The sequence below is a fragment of the Brassica napus genome, chromosome C1, assembly GCF_020379485.1.
Source record: "Brassica napus cultivar Da-Ae chromosome C1, Da-Ae, whole genome shotgun sequence".
Lineage (NCBI taxonomy): Eukaryota > Viridiplantae > Streptophyta > Magnoliopsida > Brassicales > Brassicaceae > Brassica > Brassica napus.
Window position 1 is genome coordinate 10,686,853 of NC_063444.1, and position 17,820 is coordinate 10,704,672.

The window sequence follows — 17,820 nt, forward strand, 5'->3', positions numbered from 1 at the left end:
AAGAGTGGAAGACAGTATTCTCTATGGCTAGTCATTCTTACACCATACAACCTACCCCCAAACTTGTGCTTGCGACGAGAGTTTTTGTTTCTCTCGATTCTCGTTCCCGGACCAGAGCATCCTAAGAGATCACTTTATGTGTTTCTTCAGCCACTAATATATGAGTTGCAACAACTATGGGCTCAAGGTGCTGAAACATACGATGTTTCGTGTAAAGAAATCTTTCAAATGCGGGCAGTACTAATGTGGACAATAAGTGATTTTCCAGCATATGGTATGTTATCTGGATGGACAACGCATGGAAGGCTATCATGTCCATATTGTCAAGATAACACTGATGCTTTCCAACTAAAACACAGAAGGAAAATGTGTTGGTTTGACTGTCACAGGAGATTCCTACCACCTGATCATCCATATCGTATGAGTAGGATTGTTTTTACAAAGAACAAGAGGGTGTTTGACAGTCCACCTCCGAAAATTTGTGGGAAAGATTTGAAGACACAACTAAGAGATTTTGGTGCAGAAAGGACGCCAGACGTCGGTGGACATGAGCGTTTTCCGGTAGATGCTGTTGGAGACCTACATAACTGGCACAAAAAAAAGTATTTTCTGGGATCTGCCATACTAGGAGGATCATCTGCTAAGGCATAATTTAGATGTCATGCATATTGAGAAGAACTTTTTTGACAATCTCATGAACACGATCCTTAATGTTCAAGGTAAAACAAAGGATAATTTGAAGTCAAGACTGGATTTAGTCGATATATGTGCTTGTTCAGAACTTCATGTTGATGAGAATGGTAGGGCTCCTTTTCCCATATACCGACTTGATGCAGAGGGAAAATATGCGTTCTTTGATTGGATTTCAAACGATGTGGAATTTCCAGACGGTTACGCATCTAATTTGCGTAACTGTATCGACAGAAAGGAAGGAAAGTTTACTGGCTTGAAAAGCCACGATTGCCATGTAATGATGCAGCGCCTCTTTCCGTTTGCCTTCAAGGAACTATTACCACGAAATGTTCATGAAGCAATTGCAGGGATAAGTGGTTTCTTCCGCGATTTATGCACGAGATCAGTGACTCTTGAAGGTATTGAAAATTTGAAGACTAACATAGCCGTGATTCAGTGCAACCTTGAGAAGATATTTCCTCCCTCATTTTTTGATGTTATGGAGCATCTTGTTATTCACCTGGCAAGAGAATTGGAACTTGGTGGTCCTGTGCAGTATAGATGGATGTATCTGTATGAGCGGTATATGTTCCATTTGAAGAAGATGGTGAAAAATTTAAGTAGGGTGGAAGGTTCTATAGTCGCACAGATGATCAATGAAGAAACTTCAAACTTTGCCGAGTACTACTTTCCAGCAGAAGTTCAGACCAAAAACAGAAGACCTGCTCGGCATGATGATAGAGGCGAACGGGCAACATATCATGTTACGGTTCCAGACATTTTCACAGACGTTGGACGACTTAGCGGAAAACCAAAGGACCGTCGACTTACTGAGCAGGAGCGCAGTAATTTGCAAACATATTTGCTCACCAACTGCGAATATGGTCTTCAATATGAAAGGTAAATAAATAAGCTTACAAATTTTTATTTTAACAAGTTGAAATTTAAATCTTAATTAATTACATTATTGTCATCATATGTACAGGATTTTCATGGCAGAAAAGAGGTTCGAATATAGGTACACCACAGAGGACGAACTAGAAGAAATGAAGCAGATAGAATTTTTTGGATGGATGTTTACTTATGTGAGTGCTTTAAACAAATTAAAATATCATTTATCACATATTTATACTAATTCACATTTATTGATATATAGGTGTCTGCTGGTTTGGCCAGAGGTGAAACATTTGACGATTTGATACGCGAGATGGTCGTTGGACCCAAATTTGTTGTGAAGTCGTATCCGAGATTTTGTACTCGAGGATATGCATTCACAACTCAGAAGAGGAGACGTTCGAGTACGACTTATGATGCTGGCGTTTGTTCTGCATCAGGAGATGATGTATACTACGGACACATACATGAGATTTTGGAAATCAAGTATTTGAGCATGGTTGGATTGCGCTGTACTGTTTTCTATTGTGATTGGCACGACAACACTCTAGATCGAGGTGTGAGAACAGATGCATTTGGTGTTACATCAGTAAATTCGAGGCGAAAGCTGCAATATATGATCCTTTCATTCTTGCTTCTCAGGCCGATCAGGTAATTAAATGTTAATTATTCAGAATGATTCATCATCATGTGTATTAATTTATAATTTTACTAATAATTTTTTAAATGTTACAGGTTTGTTATATCAAGTACCCCCGGGTAAGGAACAGAGATGATCCATGGGTTACTGTTACAAGACTCAACCCGAGAGGCCGAGTTCAGGGAAGTTCAGAGCTGGAAGACCCACTACAACCAAGCACATCCGGCAACTTAAGTGCAGCAGAAGATTTAGCTGGAGTTGGCCTTGTAGTCGATTTAACCGACTTCGGAGAGGAAGCCGTCGTTCACATAGAGGATGAACCAGTGATTGGAGAGTTTCACCAAGATCCAGATTCAGATTCATCTGGTGATGATGACTCGGAAACAGACTAGCATCGACTTTTTTTTTTTTTTTGGAATATTCCGACGGAATTCCGAGGAAGATAAGGGAATACTTTCAATTCCGTCGGAGTATTCCGAGGGAATCCCCACAACGTAAGAGAAAAACTTATACACTTTAATGAACGGTAAAGGGAATACTTTCAATTCGTTTTGAAATTTGTTATTTCATGGTTTATGATCATCTATACAAAGAATCCTCAATGGTATGCATTACAATTGTATAAGAAATGAAATACGGCAAAAAAAAAATTGATGTTTTGAAACCCCAAACAGTAGTTCCTCGGAATTCCCTCGGAATATTTCGACGGAATTCCGAGGAAGATAAGGGTTTCCTCGGAATTTCCTTTCCGAGGAAATTCCGAGAAAATAGGGTTTTTAAACCGAAAACAACGTTTTGCGGTTTGAATAACACTTATATAACCCTTATTAAGTGTCTTAGACTGATTATGAAGTCAAACATTTGTTTCTTACCCTATAATAAAGACTTTTCCGATTGTATGAACGAAATCCCCACAACGTAAGAGAAATACTTATACACTTTAATGAACGGTAAAGGGAATACTTTCAATTCGTTTTGAAATTTGTTATTTCATGGTTTATGATCATCTATACAAAGAATCCTCAATGGTATGCATTACAATTGTATAAGAAATGAAATACGGCAAAAAAAAATTGATGTTTTGAAACCCCAAACACTAGTTCATCGGAATTCCCTCGGAATATTACGACGGAATTCCGAGGAAGATAAGGGTTTCCTCTGAATTTGCTCGGAATATTCCGAGGAAATTCCGAGGAAATAGGGTTTTTAAACCGAAAACAACGTTTTGCGGTTTTAATAACACTTATATAACCCTTATTAAGTGTCTTAGACTGATTATGAAGTCAAACATTTGTTCCTTACCCTATAATAAACATTTTTCCGATTGTATGAACGAAATCCCCACAACGTAAGAGAAACACTTATACACTTTAATGAACGGTAAAGGGAATACTTTCAATTCGTTTTGAAATTTGTTATTTCATGGTTTATGATTATCTATACAAAGAATCCTCAATGGTATGCATTACAATTGTATAAAAAATGAAATACGGCAAAAAAAAATTGATGTTTTTAAACCCCAAACACTAGTTCCTCAGAATTCCCTCGGAATATTCCGACGGAATTCAGAAGAAGATAAGGGTTTCCTCGGAATTTCCTCGGAATATTCCGAGGAATATTCCGAGGAAATAGGGTTTTTAAACCGAAAACAACGTTTTGCGGTTTTAATAACACTTATATAACCCTTATTAAGTGTCTTAGACTGATTATGAAGTCAAACATTTGTTCCTTACCCTATAATAAACACTTTTCCGATTGTATGAACGAAATCCCCACAACGTAAGAGAAACACTTATACACTTTAATGAATGGTAAAGGGAATTCTTTCAATTCGTTTTGAAATTTGTTATTTCATGGTTTATGATCATCTATACAAAGAACCCTCAATGGTATGCATTACAATTGTATACAATTAAATACGGCAAAAAAATTGATGTTTAGATACCCCAAACATTATTTTCTCGGAATTCCCTCGGAATATTCCGACGGAATTCCGAGGGATATTTAAGTATCCGTCTGAATTTTCTCGGAATATTTTCATTTAACCGGGCAAATATTTCGCGAAAATTGAAATTGGAATTCCGACGGATACTATCCGTCGGACCCAAGGTTTTATAACCACGAGCCGCTTCTTCTTCCCCATTTCTCTCTTCTTCCTCTGCGCCTCCTCTCCCTCTTCTCCGGCGATTTACCCCTTCTCTCCGACGATATCTCCGGCGATCTCCCCTTTCTCTTACACAAATCATGTAAGGACTCTATCCCACTCTCTTAGGTTCTATTTGTTAGGTTTTTGTGTAGATTTGATAGATTTTTGTTAGGGTGATTGGTTAGGATTGTGATTTGGTTGTATAATAGGTTTAGAATTGTGATTTGGTTGAATAATTTGTTTTGTTGAATTGATTTAGAATTTTTTTATAATTTTTTGATTTTTTTTGCATTTATAAATTTGATTTTTGTGTATAAATTCGATTTTTGTATTTTACAAAACGATTTTTGTATATAAATTCGTTTTATTGGATTTTACAAAATATTTTTTGTATATAAATTCGATTTTTTGGATTTTACAAAACATTTTTAATATCTTTATAACTTTTTTTGTGATTAAAAACTATTATTTGGGATTTAAAAAAAAAATTATTTTTTTTAATATTTATATTATATAAATTTCTATATTTATTAAACATTTTTAATATTATTAAAATTATTTTTTTGTAATTATTAAACTATTTTTTATTTATTAAAACTATTTTTTGTTTATTAGAACTATTTTTATATATTTATTAAACATTTTTAATGTCTATAAAACTTTTTGTGATAAAAAACTATTATTTGGGATTTAAAAAAAAAAAAAAAAATTTATATTTATATTATATAAATTTCTATATTTATTAAACATTTTTAATATTATTAAAACTATTTTTTTGTAATTTTTAAACTATCTTTTATTTATTAAGACTATTTTTTGTTTATTAGAACTATTTTTATATATTTATTAAACATTTTTAATGTCTATAAAACTTTTTTTGTGATTAAAAACTATTATTTGGGATTTTTTTTTAAAAAAAAAAAATTAATTTATATATTTCTATATTTATTAAATATTTTTTTTATAATTTACAGGTCGCATGATGATCAGACCCGGTCTCGACAGCGTCGTGTTCGTGGTGGTACGGGAAGCCAGTCTCGGGATTCCAGCCATTTTCAGGATTCCCCTTCGCCCCACAGCTCCTACCATACATCTCCCTCTGCTGCACCCGCTCCTGCTCCTCTCGCTCTCGCTGCTGCACCCGCTACTGCTCCTCCGGGTCCTCCGGGCGTGATGAGTGTTGCGGAGTTGGTTCGACAGCCCGGTCATGACCATCTTCCCTATCTCATTCCGTATCCACATGGACGGGGTCAAACATGGTAATTAAACATATATTTTTTTCATTAAAATTTGATTCATTATTAAGCGTTCGTTCTTTTTATTAGGTTCAACCGATCCGGGAACGGAATCAGCGCATAGATCAACCGTATGATGTACTCGGCCCTCGACAAGGGACATCCGACTTTCACTGACTTCCCTACCGACAAGCAACATCTGTGGTTTCGTCAGTTTGCGGTAAGTATTCTAATTTTTTACTTATATTTTTAATCTTTAATATAAATTTTTACTAATTGTGTTTTTTTTAGCAAGAATTCACCTGGAATTCCGATGAGACGCTCTTTATCTATCACCACTTCGTACATAAAGTTATGGACAACTACGGGAAGCAGATCCACGAGTGGAAGAAGAACTGGCAAATCAATAAGGTTCGATTTAATTTATTAAACAATTTTCTAATTTAGTAAAGTATTTTTTAATTTATTAAAGTATTTTTTTTTTATTTATTAAAAGGTCCCAAAGTCGATAAACAACATGGTCTGGACGGAGTTGTGTGCGCATTGGGATAAGGAAGAGACGAAAGAAACTTCTTCCACCAACTCCACCAACCGCAGGAGTGACCGTAAAGGGAAGGGCGTCTTCAAGCATAACTTGGGTGCTCAATCTATTGCTTCTCTGGAAGATCGCATGGTAAGTTCAGCCGCTTTTTCTTCAATTATTTAAGTTTTGAAATTTTATTTTTTGTCAATTTTTTCAAATTTCTAATGTTTCTTTAATTTATGTTTTTTTTTAAGGCGGAAGAAAATGATGGCGAGCCGGTTGATGATCTCGCCCTAATGAAGGGGACGTATACCAACAAGAAGACCGGCCAGATTGATGACGGTCTTGTGAGGGAAGTGGTCAGCCTTGTCCAAACACAGGTGCAAGACGAAGTGTCTCAGCTTCAAACCGAGGATGACGCTTCGACGGCTTCGACCAACTTATCCTGGTTTCGAATCAACGAAATCGTTGAATCCGTAAGTTCTTTTTTTTTAAGTTCAATTTATTTATTTCTTGATTTAAATTTGTAAATTTGGTTATTTTCTATTTCAGTCGGTTCCAAAGAAGAAGGGACGTTTGGTCGGTTTGGGTCGTCGCACACGGTCGGTTCCTCCTTCTTCTGCACCACCGCCATTTGTTGATCCATAAGTACTTACGGCTCAGTTGAAGGACAAGGATGATCACATATCTTTGTTGTAGATCCACATGGCGGCTCAACAGGCGGGCTATGAGGCACAGAGGAGGCTGAACCAGCAAATGATGGAGATGATGCAGAGGATGTACCCGAACGAGGTGTTCCCGGACGTGCCAGACCCGTAGTTTTTTTTTTTCCAAAAACTCGAAATGTTTTATTTTTATTTGTGAAACTTTGAATATTAATTAATATGATTTCAATTTTAATTTTAATTTTATATTTTCGAATTTAAATTTCAAAAATTTTATTTTTTTAAAAAAGTTAATATTTTTTACATTCCGAGGAAATGAACCCTCAGAATATACCGAGGGACATCTTCCTCGGAATATACAGAGGGACCCCGTTCCTCGGAATATACCGAGGGACCCGTTCCTCGGAATTTTCTGATGAAAATTCCGAGGAATATTTCGTCAGAACTTCCGAGGATTGGACCATCGGAATGTCCATCGAAATATCCCGACGAAGTTCTCCCACGGTATATTCCGAGGAGATTTCCGACGAACTGGTGGTCCTCAGAATTTCCTCGGAAATTTGTTTCCTCGGAATTCCGTCGGAAAATTCCGAGGGATTTCCGAGGAAAAATGAATTTCCGAGGAGTTATTTCCGAGGACTTGTTTCGTCGGTATGTCGTCGGAATAACGTTATTCCGACGACATACCGACGATTTTTTCCCTCAGTATGTCGCCGTTTTCTTGCAGTGAACCAAACACAAACCAAGCCAAATTCAAATTGAACACAAACCACACCAAAATAATTTCAGTTAAAAAATTTAGAACCAAACAACCAAACCAAATCTAAACCAAATCCGAATTTAAACCAAAATACCTACCCCAAAATACTACTCTTTCTGTTTAACTTTAAGAATATTTTTCTTTTAGATTAAGTGATGTTTCTCTGTAAAAAATAAATATTATTTAGTGTTTCCATTAGTATTAAACAATATAATTTTCATTGACTAAATCTATATGATTATTTATGAAGTGATTTTTCATATTTGTCATGTTTTCTATGATTTTAGGTAATTTTGCTTATTTGTCATATTTTAATTTGGTTTAATTTGAGTCATTAATTTATTGATAGTTTTTAGTTGAGTCAATAATTTATAATTCAAATGATGTAACTATAAAATTTGTAACTAGATATATATAATTATTTTGATTTTGCTTATTTGTCATGTTCTCCATGATTTTAATTAATTTGATTATTTGTCATGATTTTAGTTAATTTGATTATTTGTCATTTATGATTAGATTAATTATAATCTATCTCTTATCATAGCTTATAGTTTAATGATAGTATATATAATGTGTAAGTGATATTTATTTTGGTCTATGTCGTATTATAGTTATAGTAGTATATATGTAAATGCTAGTACAAATAAATATGATGCCGACTTTATCTAAATATCTATCTTAATAATGTATTAATAATTTGCCGACTCTCTGCGATGATAGTATATATTCTCATCATACTTTTACTAGCTTGCGAAGAAAGGAAACAACTTTATTGATCTCCCGTATGCTGTTAAAGGAATGGATGTGTCATTCAGTGGGATATTGAGTTATATCAAAAGTACTGCCGAGGAGAAGCTCAAGAACAACGAGGGCACACCTGCAGATTTGTGCTACTCCCTTCAAGTAAGTCTCTCTTATCATTTTTTATCATAAAATGAGAGACACTTTGGTTTATGATTTGTTGGTGTTGCCGGAGACGTTCTTTGCGATGTTGGTTGAGACACGAGCGATGGCTCATCGCGACAAGAAAGACGTTTTGATAGTTGGTGGTGTCGGGTGTAACGAGCGGTTGCAGGACATGATGAGGACTATGTGCTCTGAACGTGACGGGACGCTTTTTGCAACGGATGATCGTTACTGTATTGATAATGGAGCGATGATTGCGTACACGGGTCTTCTTGAGTTTGTTAACGGTATTGAAACGCCGTTAGAAGACACTACCTTTGCGCAGCGGTTTCGCACGGACGAGGTTCCGTGCGGGGTGGCGAGAGAAGGAAGAGTTGGTACGTGGAGATAAGAACGTTGCTGCTGCTAAGTGATTGTGTGTACTCAATTTTTATCGATTATGAGAAGTGGATATGTCTACTCGATAACATTTGTTTTTGATGAGATAATTTTAGTGAAATGTTACTAATCTTATCATTTATTTTGGTCTAATAAAAAAAAAGAGAAAATTGCCAAAACATAACAAAAATTCAGCATGATTGTTCTTTTGGACTAATTCTTGGGTTTAAAATAAAAAGATAAAAAAAAAAAATAGTAGTAATTACAAAAAAAATATTTTTTAACCAGCAAAACACTAAACCCTAAATCCTAATCTTTAAACCCTAAATCTTAAACTCTAAACCCTTGCATAAATTTTAAACTCTAAATAAAAACACTAAATACTAAAACACTCAAAGGTTTAGGGTTTAGGGTTTATGATTTAGGGTTTAGGGTTTTAGCGTTTAGTGTTTTTGATTTAGAGCTTATGATTTATCCAAGGGTTTATGGTTTACCCAAGGGTTTAGGGTTTAGAATTTTGAGTTTAAGGATTAGAATTTAGGGCTTAGTGTTTTGCTGGTTAAAAAGTATTTTTTTTTGTAATTACTACTATTTTTTATTTTTATCTTTTTATTTTAAAAACATAATATAACTTGACAATATTTTGTTTCCTTTTCTAAAAGTTATCGAATTTGAAATAATGAAATTATATTGGTTGGTGAACCTAAAAGTTCATCCTAGGGGGTGAACCAGTGTTTTTAAAACCGGACCGACTAGCGAACCATAAATCTTTTGGGTCATGGATCATTGTGGTTCGATCGGATCTGAACCGGGTTCGATCGGGTTTACTTAGATTAAAATAAATTTAATTATATTATATAAAATATAAATAATATGAATATTCTAAAAAAATAGATCATATCAAATAAAATGTTTAAATAGCCGTGTAGAAAAACTTAAAAATAACAATTAAAATCTAAAATCAATATGAAAAGCACATTTAAACTTTATTAGCAAATCTTTTTTTTTTGTCACAGATTAGCAAATCTTATCACTCTAAATCTTCATCACCTTGTTAAAAAAATTATATACACATTAGGTAAAAGTTATATATTGAAATAAAAATGTCACAAACGTAAATGTTTCAATTAGTTAAATCTTCACAACAAGTGATCATGAAATAAAATTAAAACAAAGTGAGAAGTAGAAAAAAAAAATCTTGACGTGAATATTAAACTTTGTGAATCTTATAATTTATGAGTTGTAGAGACGGAAAAAGAAAAAGACGAGAGACGATAATTTATTAATCTTTAATAAATCTTATTTTTACTTTAAAAGGAAGAAAAATTAATTATTTCATTAACAAAATTTTAGCTTATATACGAACCGGAGTTTCGCCGGTTCATTGGGTCGCCGGTTCCCGGGTTTTTGACGGTTCTATAGGGTTTTTTAACTGGTTCAATTATAGTTGGGTTTTAACATTAATCCAACCAGGATTATTTTCGGTTCATGGTTCAACCCAGTCCGACCGTCGGTTCGGTCCGGGTTTAAAAACATTGGGGTGAACCTAAGAATAGCTCGTTCTTTTGGTATAAAAAAAATTTTCTTCACTTTTTCTCTCTTTTAAAATAATTTTTCTCTTTTAAAAATTTTCAATTCTAAAATTTAATGAAATTAATAGTTTTATGAATAAAAAAAATTGTAAAAATGGAAACAATTGATAAAATACCCATATACATAAACTCATATTTTTTTTGGTTGAAAAATTTGATAAATTAAATTTTAAAATTACGTTATACTAAAAGCCCTGTTCGGGAACGCGCTAGGCGCTAGTCGGGCGGTCGGGTTGGGCCTAGCGTCTAAAGAGAAAATCGGGGATTAATCGGAAATTATGCGGGGCGGAATTTTTAGATGGTTTACTGTGTTATAAAACATGTTAATCTTTAATTGTGTATAACATTAATACATTTTCATGTTTAAGATTGTATAAAACACAAAAATAGAATATATAAACTTAATATAGTGTATTTTTCATCAAAATTATGAATATAAATGATATTTATAAAATTTTAGATCAAATAAAAAATAAAAATATTATTAAAAAAAAAAAAAAAAAAAATAAAAAAATAAAAATAAAAATAAAAAATAGATTAGGCGGCCGCCTAGGCGGCTATGCGGTCATTTAGGCGGCTAGGCGGTCATTTAGGCAGTCTAGGCGGAAAAAATCGGATATCCGATTTTTTAAACCGATTTTGCATAAATCGGGGCGGAAAAGTGACGCGTAGCGCATAGGTGGCCGGACTGGGGAATTGCATTTGCATTCCAGCATTGCTACTCCAAGACTGTTCAAAACCAGCCAATTCATCTACAGCAAGAGGAAGAAACGTTTATAAATTCGAGGTTCTGTCATCTACACAATAGAATCTTTCTGAAGCATAACGAGGAAAGTGTTACTTACCTTCGTTCAGATTGTGCAAAATCTGGTTTGTACCAACCCGACCATCCGAGTTGCGGGTACGCTCAACCGTGTGGCCCTGCAAGGATGAAAACATCACTTATACAATTTAACTGATCCAACAACAAAGGAAAAAAATATTTTTATGGTGCTTATAAGGTATGTGTGTATAAAGTGTAACCTACCTTGTTATGGAAGCCTCTTGAAATCCTGTGCGCTGCTTCGCGAGTTGCAGTATTAGCTTCTTTGCTTTCTTCCAGAGTTAACTGTTACACAATAAAACCAAGATTTAGTAGTTAAGCATAAACTAAAACTCTATACACACGGACAAATATGTTAAAACTGTTACAACTCACCCCATCACTTCCTGTCCTTCTGGTCGTGGACGAAGTGTAGTAGTTTCCGTCATTACCACCGTAAGTAACAGTCGTGCTCTGGAAACTATAACCTTGAGTCTGTGGCTGCCATTGTCCACTGTTCACCATAGCATTTGTATTCATGTTTTGCATGTGTCTGACTGCAGAAACATAAACAGACAAGTCAAGTTACATAGAAACAAAACAATCTCTTTAATTACTTGGAAACTGTAACCTTGAGTTTGTGGTTGCCATTGTTCATAAGTCACCATAGCATTTGCATTCATGTTTTGCCTGTGCGTGAACCTTCTCTCTGTGGAAACATAAACACACACGTCAAGTTACAAAGAAACAAAACAATCTCCTAACTTGGAAACTATAACCTTGAGTTAGTGGCTGCCATTGTCCATTGTTCTCCATAGCATTTGCATTCATGTTTTGCATGTGTGCAATCCTTCTCTCTGCGGAAACATAGACATGGAAGTCAAGTTACATAAAAACAAAACAATCTCCTCCCATAGAAACAATAACCTTGAGTTTGTGGCCGCCATTGTTCATTGTCCACCATAGCATATTCATTCATGTTTTCCCTGTGTCTGATCCTTCTCTCTACAAAAACATAAACACACAAGTCAAGTTACAAAGAAAACAAAATAACCTCATCCCTTGGAAACTATATAACCTTGAGTAGTTCTCAAAATAAAATAAGAACTATAACCTTGAGTTTGTTGTTGCCATTGTCCATTGTCCACCATAGCATTTGCATTCATGTTTTGCATGTGTGTGATCCTTCTCTCTACAGAATCATAAACGCACACGTCAAGTTTTTTTTTTTTTTTTTTTTTTTTTTTTTTTTTTTTCACGTCAAGTTACAAAGAAACCAAAACAATCTCCTTCCTTGGAGACTACAGAAGAAGAAAAAAATTTGGAAAAATTAAGGGTTATCACCTTCAGCTATAGCCTCTTCAGTTTCCACCTCACTGCTTGACCTGCCACGTTTCCCTAGGATTACGCTCTTCTCTTGATATGCTTCTCCTTCTTCCTCAGCATCTAAAACATTGATCTCTTCAATAACTGGTCCACCTGGTAGTCTCGGTTGTGGTGTCTGGTGATGATGATTCTCGATAAACCCTAATGGAGGAGGAAGCATTCCAGCAAAAGGGTCCATGGTAGGAGGACCAAACAAGCTGGGCTGAAACATGCTACCACCAAAAGGCTCGGTGAAGAAAGGGTCATCAAACGGATCTCTTCCTCCGAAAAAACTAGACATCAGACTCGGAGGATCACCATTAGATCCACCAAAAGAGCCACCAAAACCATCAACAGAGACTCCTCCTAAAACATTAGACATCTGACTCGGTGGACCGTTGTTAGATCCACCAAAACTATCAGCAGAGTCTCCTCCTAAAACATTGGACATATGACTCGGATGTTCATTGTTAGGGGCACCAAAACCATCAAAAGAGTCTCCTCCAAAACTAGACATCAGACTCGGGGGACCATTGTTCGGGCCACCAGAAGAGCCTCCAAAGCCATCAGAAGGACAATTAAAGTTGAAAGGATCTCCACCACCTCCTTGCATCTTCCCTGGTCACTACACTTAAACTCATATGAGAAAGCTCAAATGCAAACAATGAAATTGCATCTTTGAACACAAGATCACATATCTTCAAAGAAAACTGGAAATTATAGAGACAACACCAGTAGGAAACAAAATAAACCCATAACTCTCAAGCAGCATTAGCAGAATCTTAGCAACGTCAAGACTCTAAGAAAACAATCCAACTAAAACACAACAGGATCAACCATAAGAGCAAAACTTTATTAAAGTAACTCAAGAGCCCTACCCATGAGCAACTCAAGAACGTAATCTAGTTCATAAAGATCGGTATTAACGAAAACCCTAAAGGCAAACCAAACCAAACAGCAGAACCCGGTGCTAACTCGGAGAAAGATCTAAAGTCATACCTCTGAACCAAAAACGATCAGCAGAAGAGAGAGAAGAAACCTCTCGAGATGTTGTTGCGAGTATGAGACTTTATTCAACCCTTTATGATTTCGGACAAAACTCTGAGATGGACCAAATGGCCAAAAAAAATTCTTCTACATCCAAAATTATTCTACATGGACTAAGGGATTGCAAATTACAATATTACCCTAAATAAAGAGAAAATATGAACCATTGGATCATCTCATCTATATTTAATCTTAACCACACGATTTCACACTTCTTTCTTTCTCCCTCATTTTCTTTCTTTGATTTCAACCACTTATAGCCACACAATTTTTTTATCTCATCCATATTCGGCTGGTACAACTAGTATAATTCGTACAACTAAACATGAAATAAACATGCAATATATTCTAATTGGTAAATAATGACAAAATTTCATATATTTTATTCAAGAATTTTCAATTTTTTGTTAAATTATTATATTACACTCTTAATTTAGTTTTACATTATATATTTTTTACTTTAAGATTTATTAACTATATTAGCCATATTATTATGATAAACAAACATCAAACATACTTTTTACAAAGCCATGATGTGAAAATATTGCTACAAACCTAAATCTAGCAATATAAATAATTGATATAATTTTTATTATATATTAGACGAGAATTACATGTACAACTGGCACAACTTTAACATCTTAAAAATTGTCAAAACCAATTTAGTATTCCATATGAGAAAAACAATTAAATATCCCAATTGGTATGTACTCAGAAAGTTTTTTTTAACTTATTTGAGGTTTTGGAATTTTTTTTAAAAAATATTACACAACTCTATAAGTTTACATGATTTACCTTATACTTTTAAGGTTTGTTAACTTGTTGTCCACACAATTTTTGGAAAACATACATGAAATGTATTTTAACAAAATTGATGATTTCATTTTATCGGGGCAAAGACATGTACACATAATGAAGTGGTACAACTGAAGTAAGTTTAAATTTTATGTGGTACAACTAAATTTTTCGATTTCACTGCCAAAATTCAACCATGTGCAAACCGGTACAACTCAAAAACTAGTACAACTATGTACAAACCAGTACAACTCAAAAACTAGTACAAACCGGTACAACTCATAAACTAGTACAACTATGGAAAAACCGGTACAACTCAATTACTAGTACAACTATATTATTTCATTTTGTATTGTGCATTACGTTTTAAACGTGTATCATGTTTTAAACATTATGGTTGAACACTAATGTCAAGTAGTTTTACCATTCCTAAATATTTTTATGTAATTTTTTTTTACAATTATTACACCATCACATAAGTTTACATAATCTACTTTATACTTTAACTGTTTGTTTACTTGATTAACCACATTATTTTGGAAAAGTATAATCTAACTTTCAAAAAATTGTTAGTTTAAGTTAATGTCAATGTTACGATGTCGTTTTGTGATATATTCCTAATTTTATTAAGGTTTTACAATTTTTTTTTGCAATTATTACACCATCCTATAAGTTTACATAATATAACTTATAGTTAAGGTTTCTCTTATTTGGCTAGCCACATTATTTTGGAAAAACATACATCATATTTTTTACAAAACTGATGATTCTAAAATATGTTAGAGCAATAGTTGAAGAATTTTCTGGCTACGCATCTAGCTTTTTGGCCTTGAGAGCAAAAAGATGAATATGATTTTTTCTTTTTCTTAAAATAGTACAATTAGTATAACAAGTACAACTTGTAAATGCATCAATATCTGTTGGGCTTGATTTTGGTCGATCACTTGTTGGGCTGGAATTAATCATAGAGAGAAAGCAAACTCGATTTCAAACCGGCCCATTAGATAGGCAACGACGAGCTGGAAGCAGTCAATCCGAGATCCCGACGATCTCAAAGCAGTTGAGGCGATCTGCGAGAATGCAGCTATAAGAAGAAGGAGGAAGACAGAGAACATGACACATGAAAACCTAGAGACTTACACCACACACTTGGACCTCAAGCTCAAGCTCTCTCATTCTTTTAACCTTGCAATCGATATTAGTTTTATTCCCCTTGTCTATTGACCTCACTTTATCATTGTATTCGATCATATTCCTTCAATAAAGTTCATTTTTGTCAAATGGAATATGATTACATCGTTTGACACATGCAGACGGGGGAGATTAGACCAATATGTCTTATTGGTTCTACATCATTCTCTTTTCTTGCATCTTCATATGTTGAAAACAATAAATAAAAGAAATTATACATCTCATAGTTAAGTGATGCCATGTCATAATTTCTCAAAACTATGTCATCTTTTTTTTGGTGAGAATGAATATGATAATGACATATAAGAAAATCGCTTCTCAAATAATGTTTAAGGGATACTCATTCTATTTATAGTAGTTATACTCATTTTAGTTGTACTAATTGTACTAATTCTAGTTATACAAGTTGTACTAGTTTGAGTTGTACTAGTTTGAGTTATACTAGTTGTACTAGAAATACTCTGCGTTCTTCTTTATCTTGAATCTCATATGTTAAAGATGAAATTTGATTCTGGATAATATATAACTGATTAAATATGACTATGGATTGATCGATTTGAGATAAGAAAGATAAAATTAGTGGATGGTTGAAGAATTTTTTTGATTTTATTTTATGGTGATATAACTATTAATGGAGAAGAAAAAGGGAAGAAGAAGAAGATTGGGTCGGGTTTCGTGTCTGAATCCGGGTCGGATCTTGGGTAGAATAATAATGGCATAGGTTAGTAAATATATTTAAGTCTTTAGATTTTTTAATTATTTTACTTTGATTTCTATTTAAATTTAAATGTAAAATAAATAAAAAATGGATGGGCTTAATTGAGATTTTTGTTTTACCCCAAATGGTCTATACTAGCATTTGATCCTATGATTTCTATATATATTTTTGTTGACAATTGTCAGTTTTGGATATTTTTTTATTACAAAATAGTTGTAGGAAATGTAACTTTTTTATATTGCATCTAAATGCTACTTAAGTTTTTAGAAGGATTTAGCTACATACTAACTAGGGGTGGATAAAAAATTAAACCGAACCGAACCAACCGAATTCAACCGACTCAAACCAACCAAAAATTATATGTCCCAGCTACTAGGTTAATGTCTTCACAAATTCAAACAGTTCGGTTTGGTTCGTTAAAAACTTAACAGAATAAAAAATCAAATTATTTATTCAGCTAGGTAAACTAAATATACTAATAATATTAAGATCTAAGATAGTTAACCATCTTACATATGTTTTACTTGTAAATAAATATAAAAACACAACTAACAATAAAATAAAAGATCATTATTTTCTTACACTATATAATCAAAATCTAAAAACTATATAAAATCGTTAAAATAGGTGTTTGAAAATAATACTTTAACATTATTGATTATATCTTCTATTTTTGATGATTTTGCATTTAAATATGAAGAAGTTAATGACTTATTAATTGATGATTGGTTTTTGTGTATGATAAATTATATTTTTCAACCGAACCAGAACAAAATACAACAACTAACTCGACTGAACTGAACCAAACACAAACCAACGCGAATTAAAATCGAGATAAACCAAACACAAACCAAGCCGAATTCAAATTGAACACAATCCACACCAAAATAATTTCAGCTAAAAAATTTAGAACCAAACAACCAAACCAAATCTAAACCAAATCCGAATTTAAACCAAAATACCTACCCCAAAATACTATTCTTTCTGTTTAACTTTTAGAATATTTTTGTTTTAGATTAAGTGATGTTTCTCTGTAAAAAATAAATATTATTTAGTGTTTCCGTTAGTATTAAACAATATAATTTTCATTCACTAAATCTATATGATTATTTATGAAGTGATTTTTCATATTTGTCACGCTTTCTATGATTTTAGGTAATTTTGCTTATTTGTTATATTTTAATTAGGTTTAATTTGAGTCATTAATTTATTGATAGTTTTTAGTTGAGTCAATAATTTATTAATTCAAATGATGTAACTATAAAATTTGTAACTAGATATATATAATTATTTTGATTTTGCTTATTTGTCATGTTCTCCATGATTTTAATTAATTTGATTATTTGTCATAATTTTAGTTAATTTGCTTATTTGACATTTATGATTAGATTACTTATAATCTATCTCTTATAATAGCTTATAGTTTAATGGTAGTATATATAATGTGTAAGTGATATTTATCTTGGTCTATGTCGTATTATAGTTATA

The 17,820-nt window shown here is 33.4% G+C and overlaps 2 protein-coding genes across 4 annotated transcripts; one reads left to right on the forward strand and one right to left on the reverse strand.

Annotated features, from left to right (window-relative positions):
• Positions 1-7,414: 7,414 nt before the first annotated feature.
• Positions 7,415-8,962, forward strand: LOC106373533 (probable tRNA N6-adenosine threonylcarbamoyltransferase). The gene is made up of 2 exons (XM_013813692.3): positions 7,415-8,441; positions 8,515-8,962. The coding sequence occupies exons 1-2, from the start codon at positions 8,337-8,339 to the stop codon at positions 8,833-8,835; spliced, it is 426 nt and encodes a 141-aa protein (XP_013669146.1). The 5' UTR covers positions 7,415-8,336; the 3' UTR covers positions 8,836-8,962.
• A 1,981-nt stretch (positions 8,963-10,943) lies between these two features.
• Positions 10,944-14,317, reverse strand: LOC111211895. Of its 3 annotated transcripts, none has more exons than XM_048745640.1 (9): positions 13,581-14,317; positions 12,561-13,199; positions 12,331-12,408; positions 12,144-12,221; positions 11,996-12,073; positions 11,613-11,773; positions 11,442-11,522; positions 11,260-11,335; positions 10,945-11,166 (listed from the first exon to the last, which is right to left on the reverse strand). In XM_048745640.1, the coding sequence occupies exons 2-9, from the start codon at positions 13,192-13,194 to the stop codon at positions 11,000-11,002; spliced, it is 1,353 nt and encodes a 450-aa protein (XP_048601597.1). In that variant the 5' UTR covers positions 13,195-13,199; positions 13,581-14,317; the 3' UTR covers positions 10,945-10,999. The 3 variants fall into 3 exon arrangements, with proteins under 3 accessions (XP_048601596.1, XP_048601597.1, XP_048601595.1); XM_048745638.1 differs by having other exon boundaries at positions 12,561-13,206; XM_048745639.1 differs by having other exon boundaries at positions 10,944-11,166; positions 12,561-14,317.
• Positions 14,318-17,820: the final 3,503 nt, after the last annotated feature.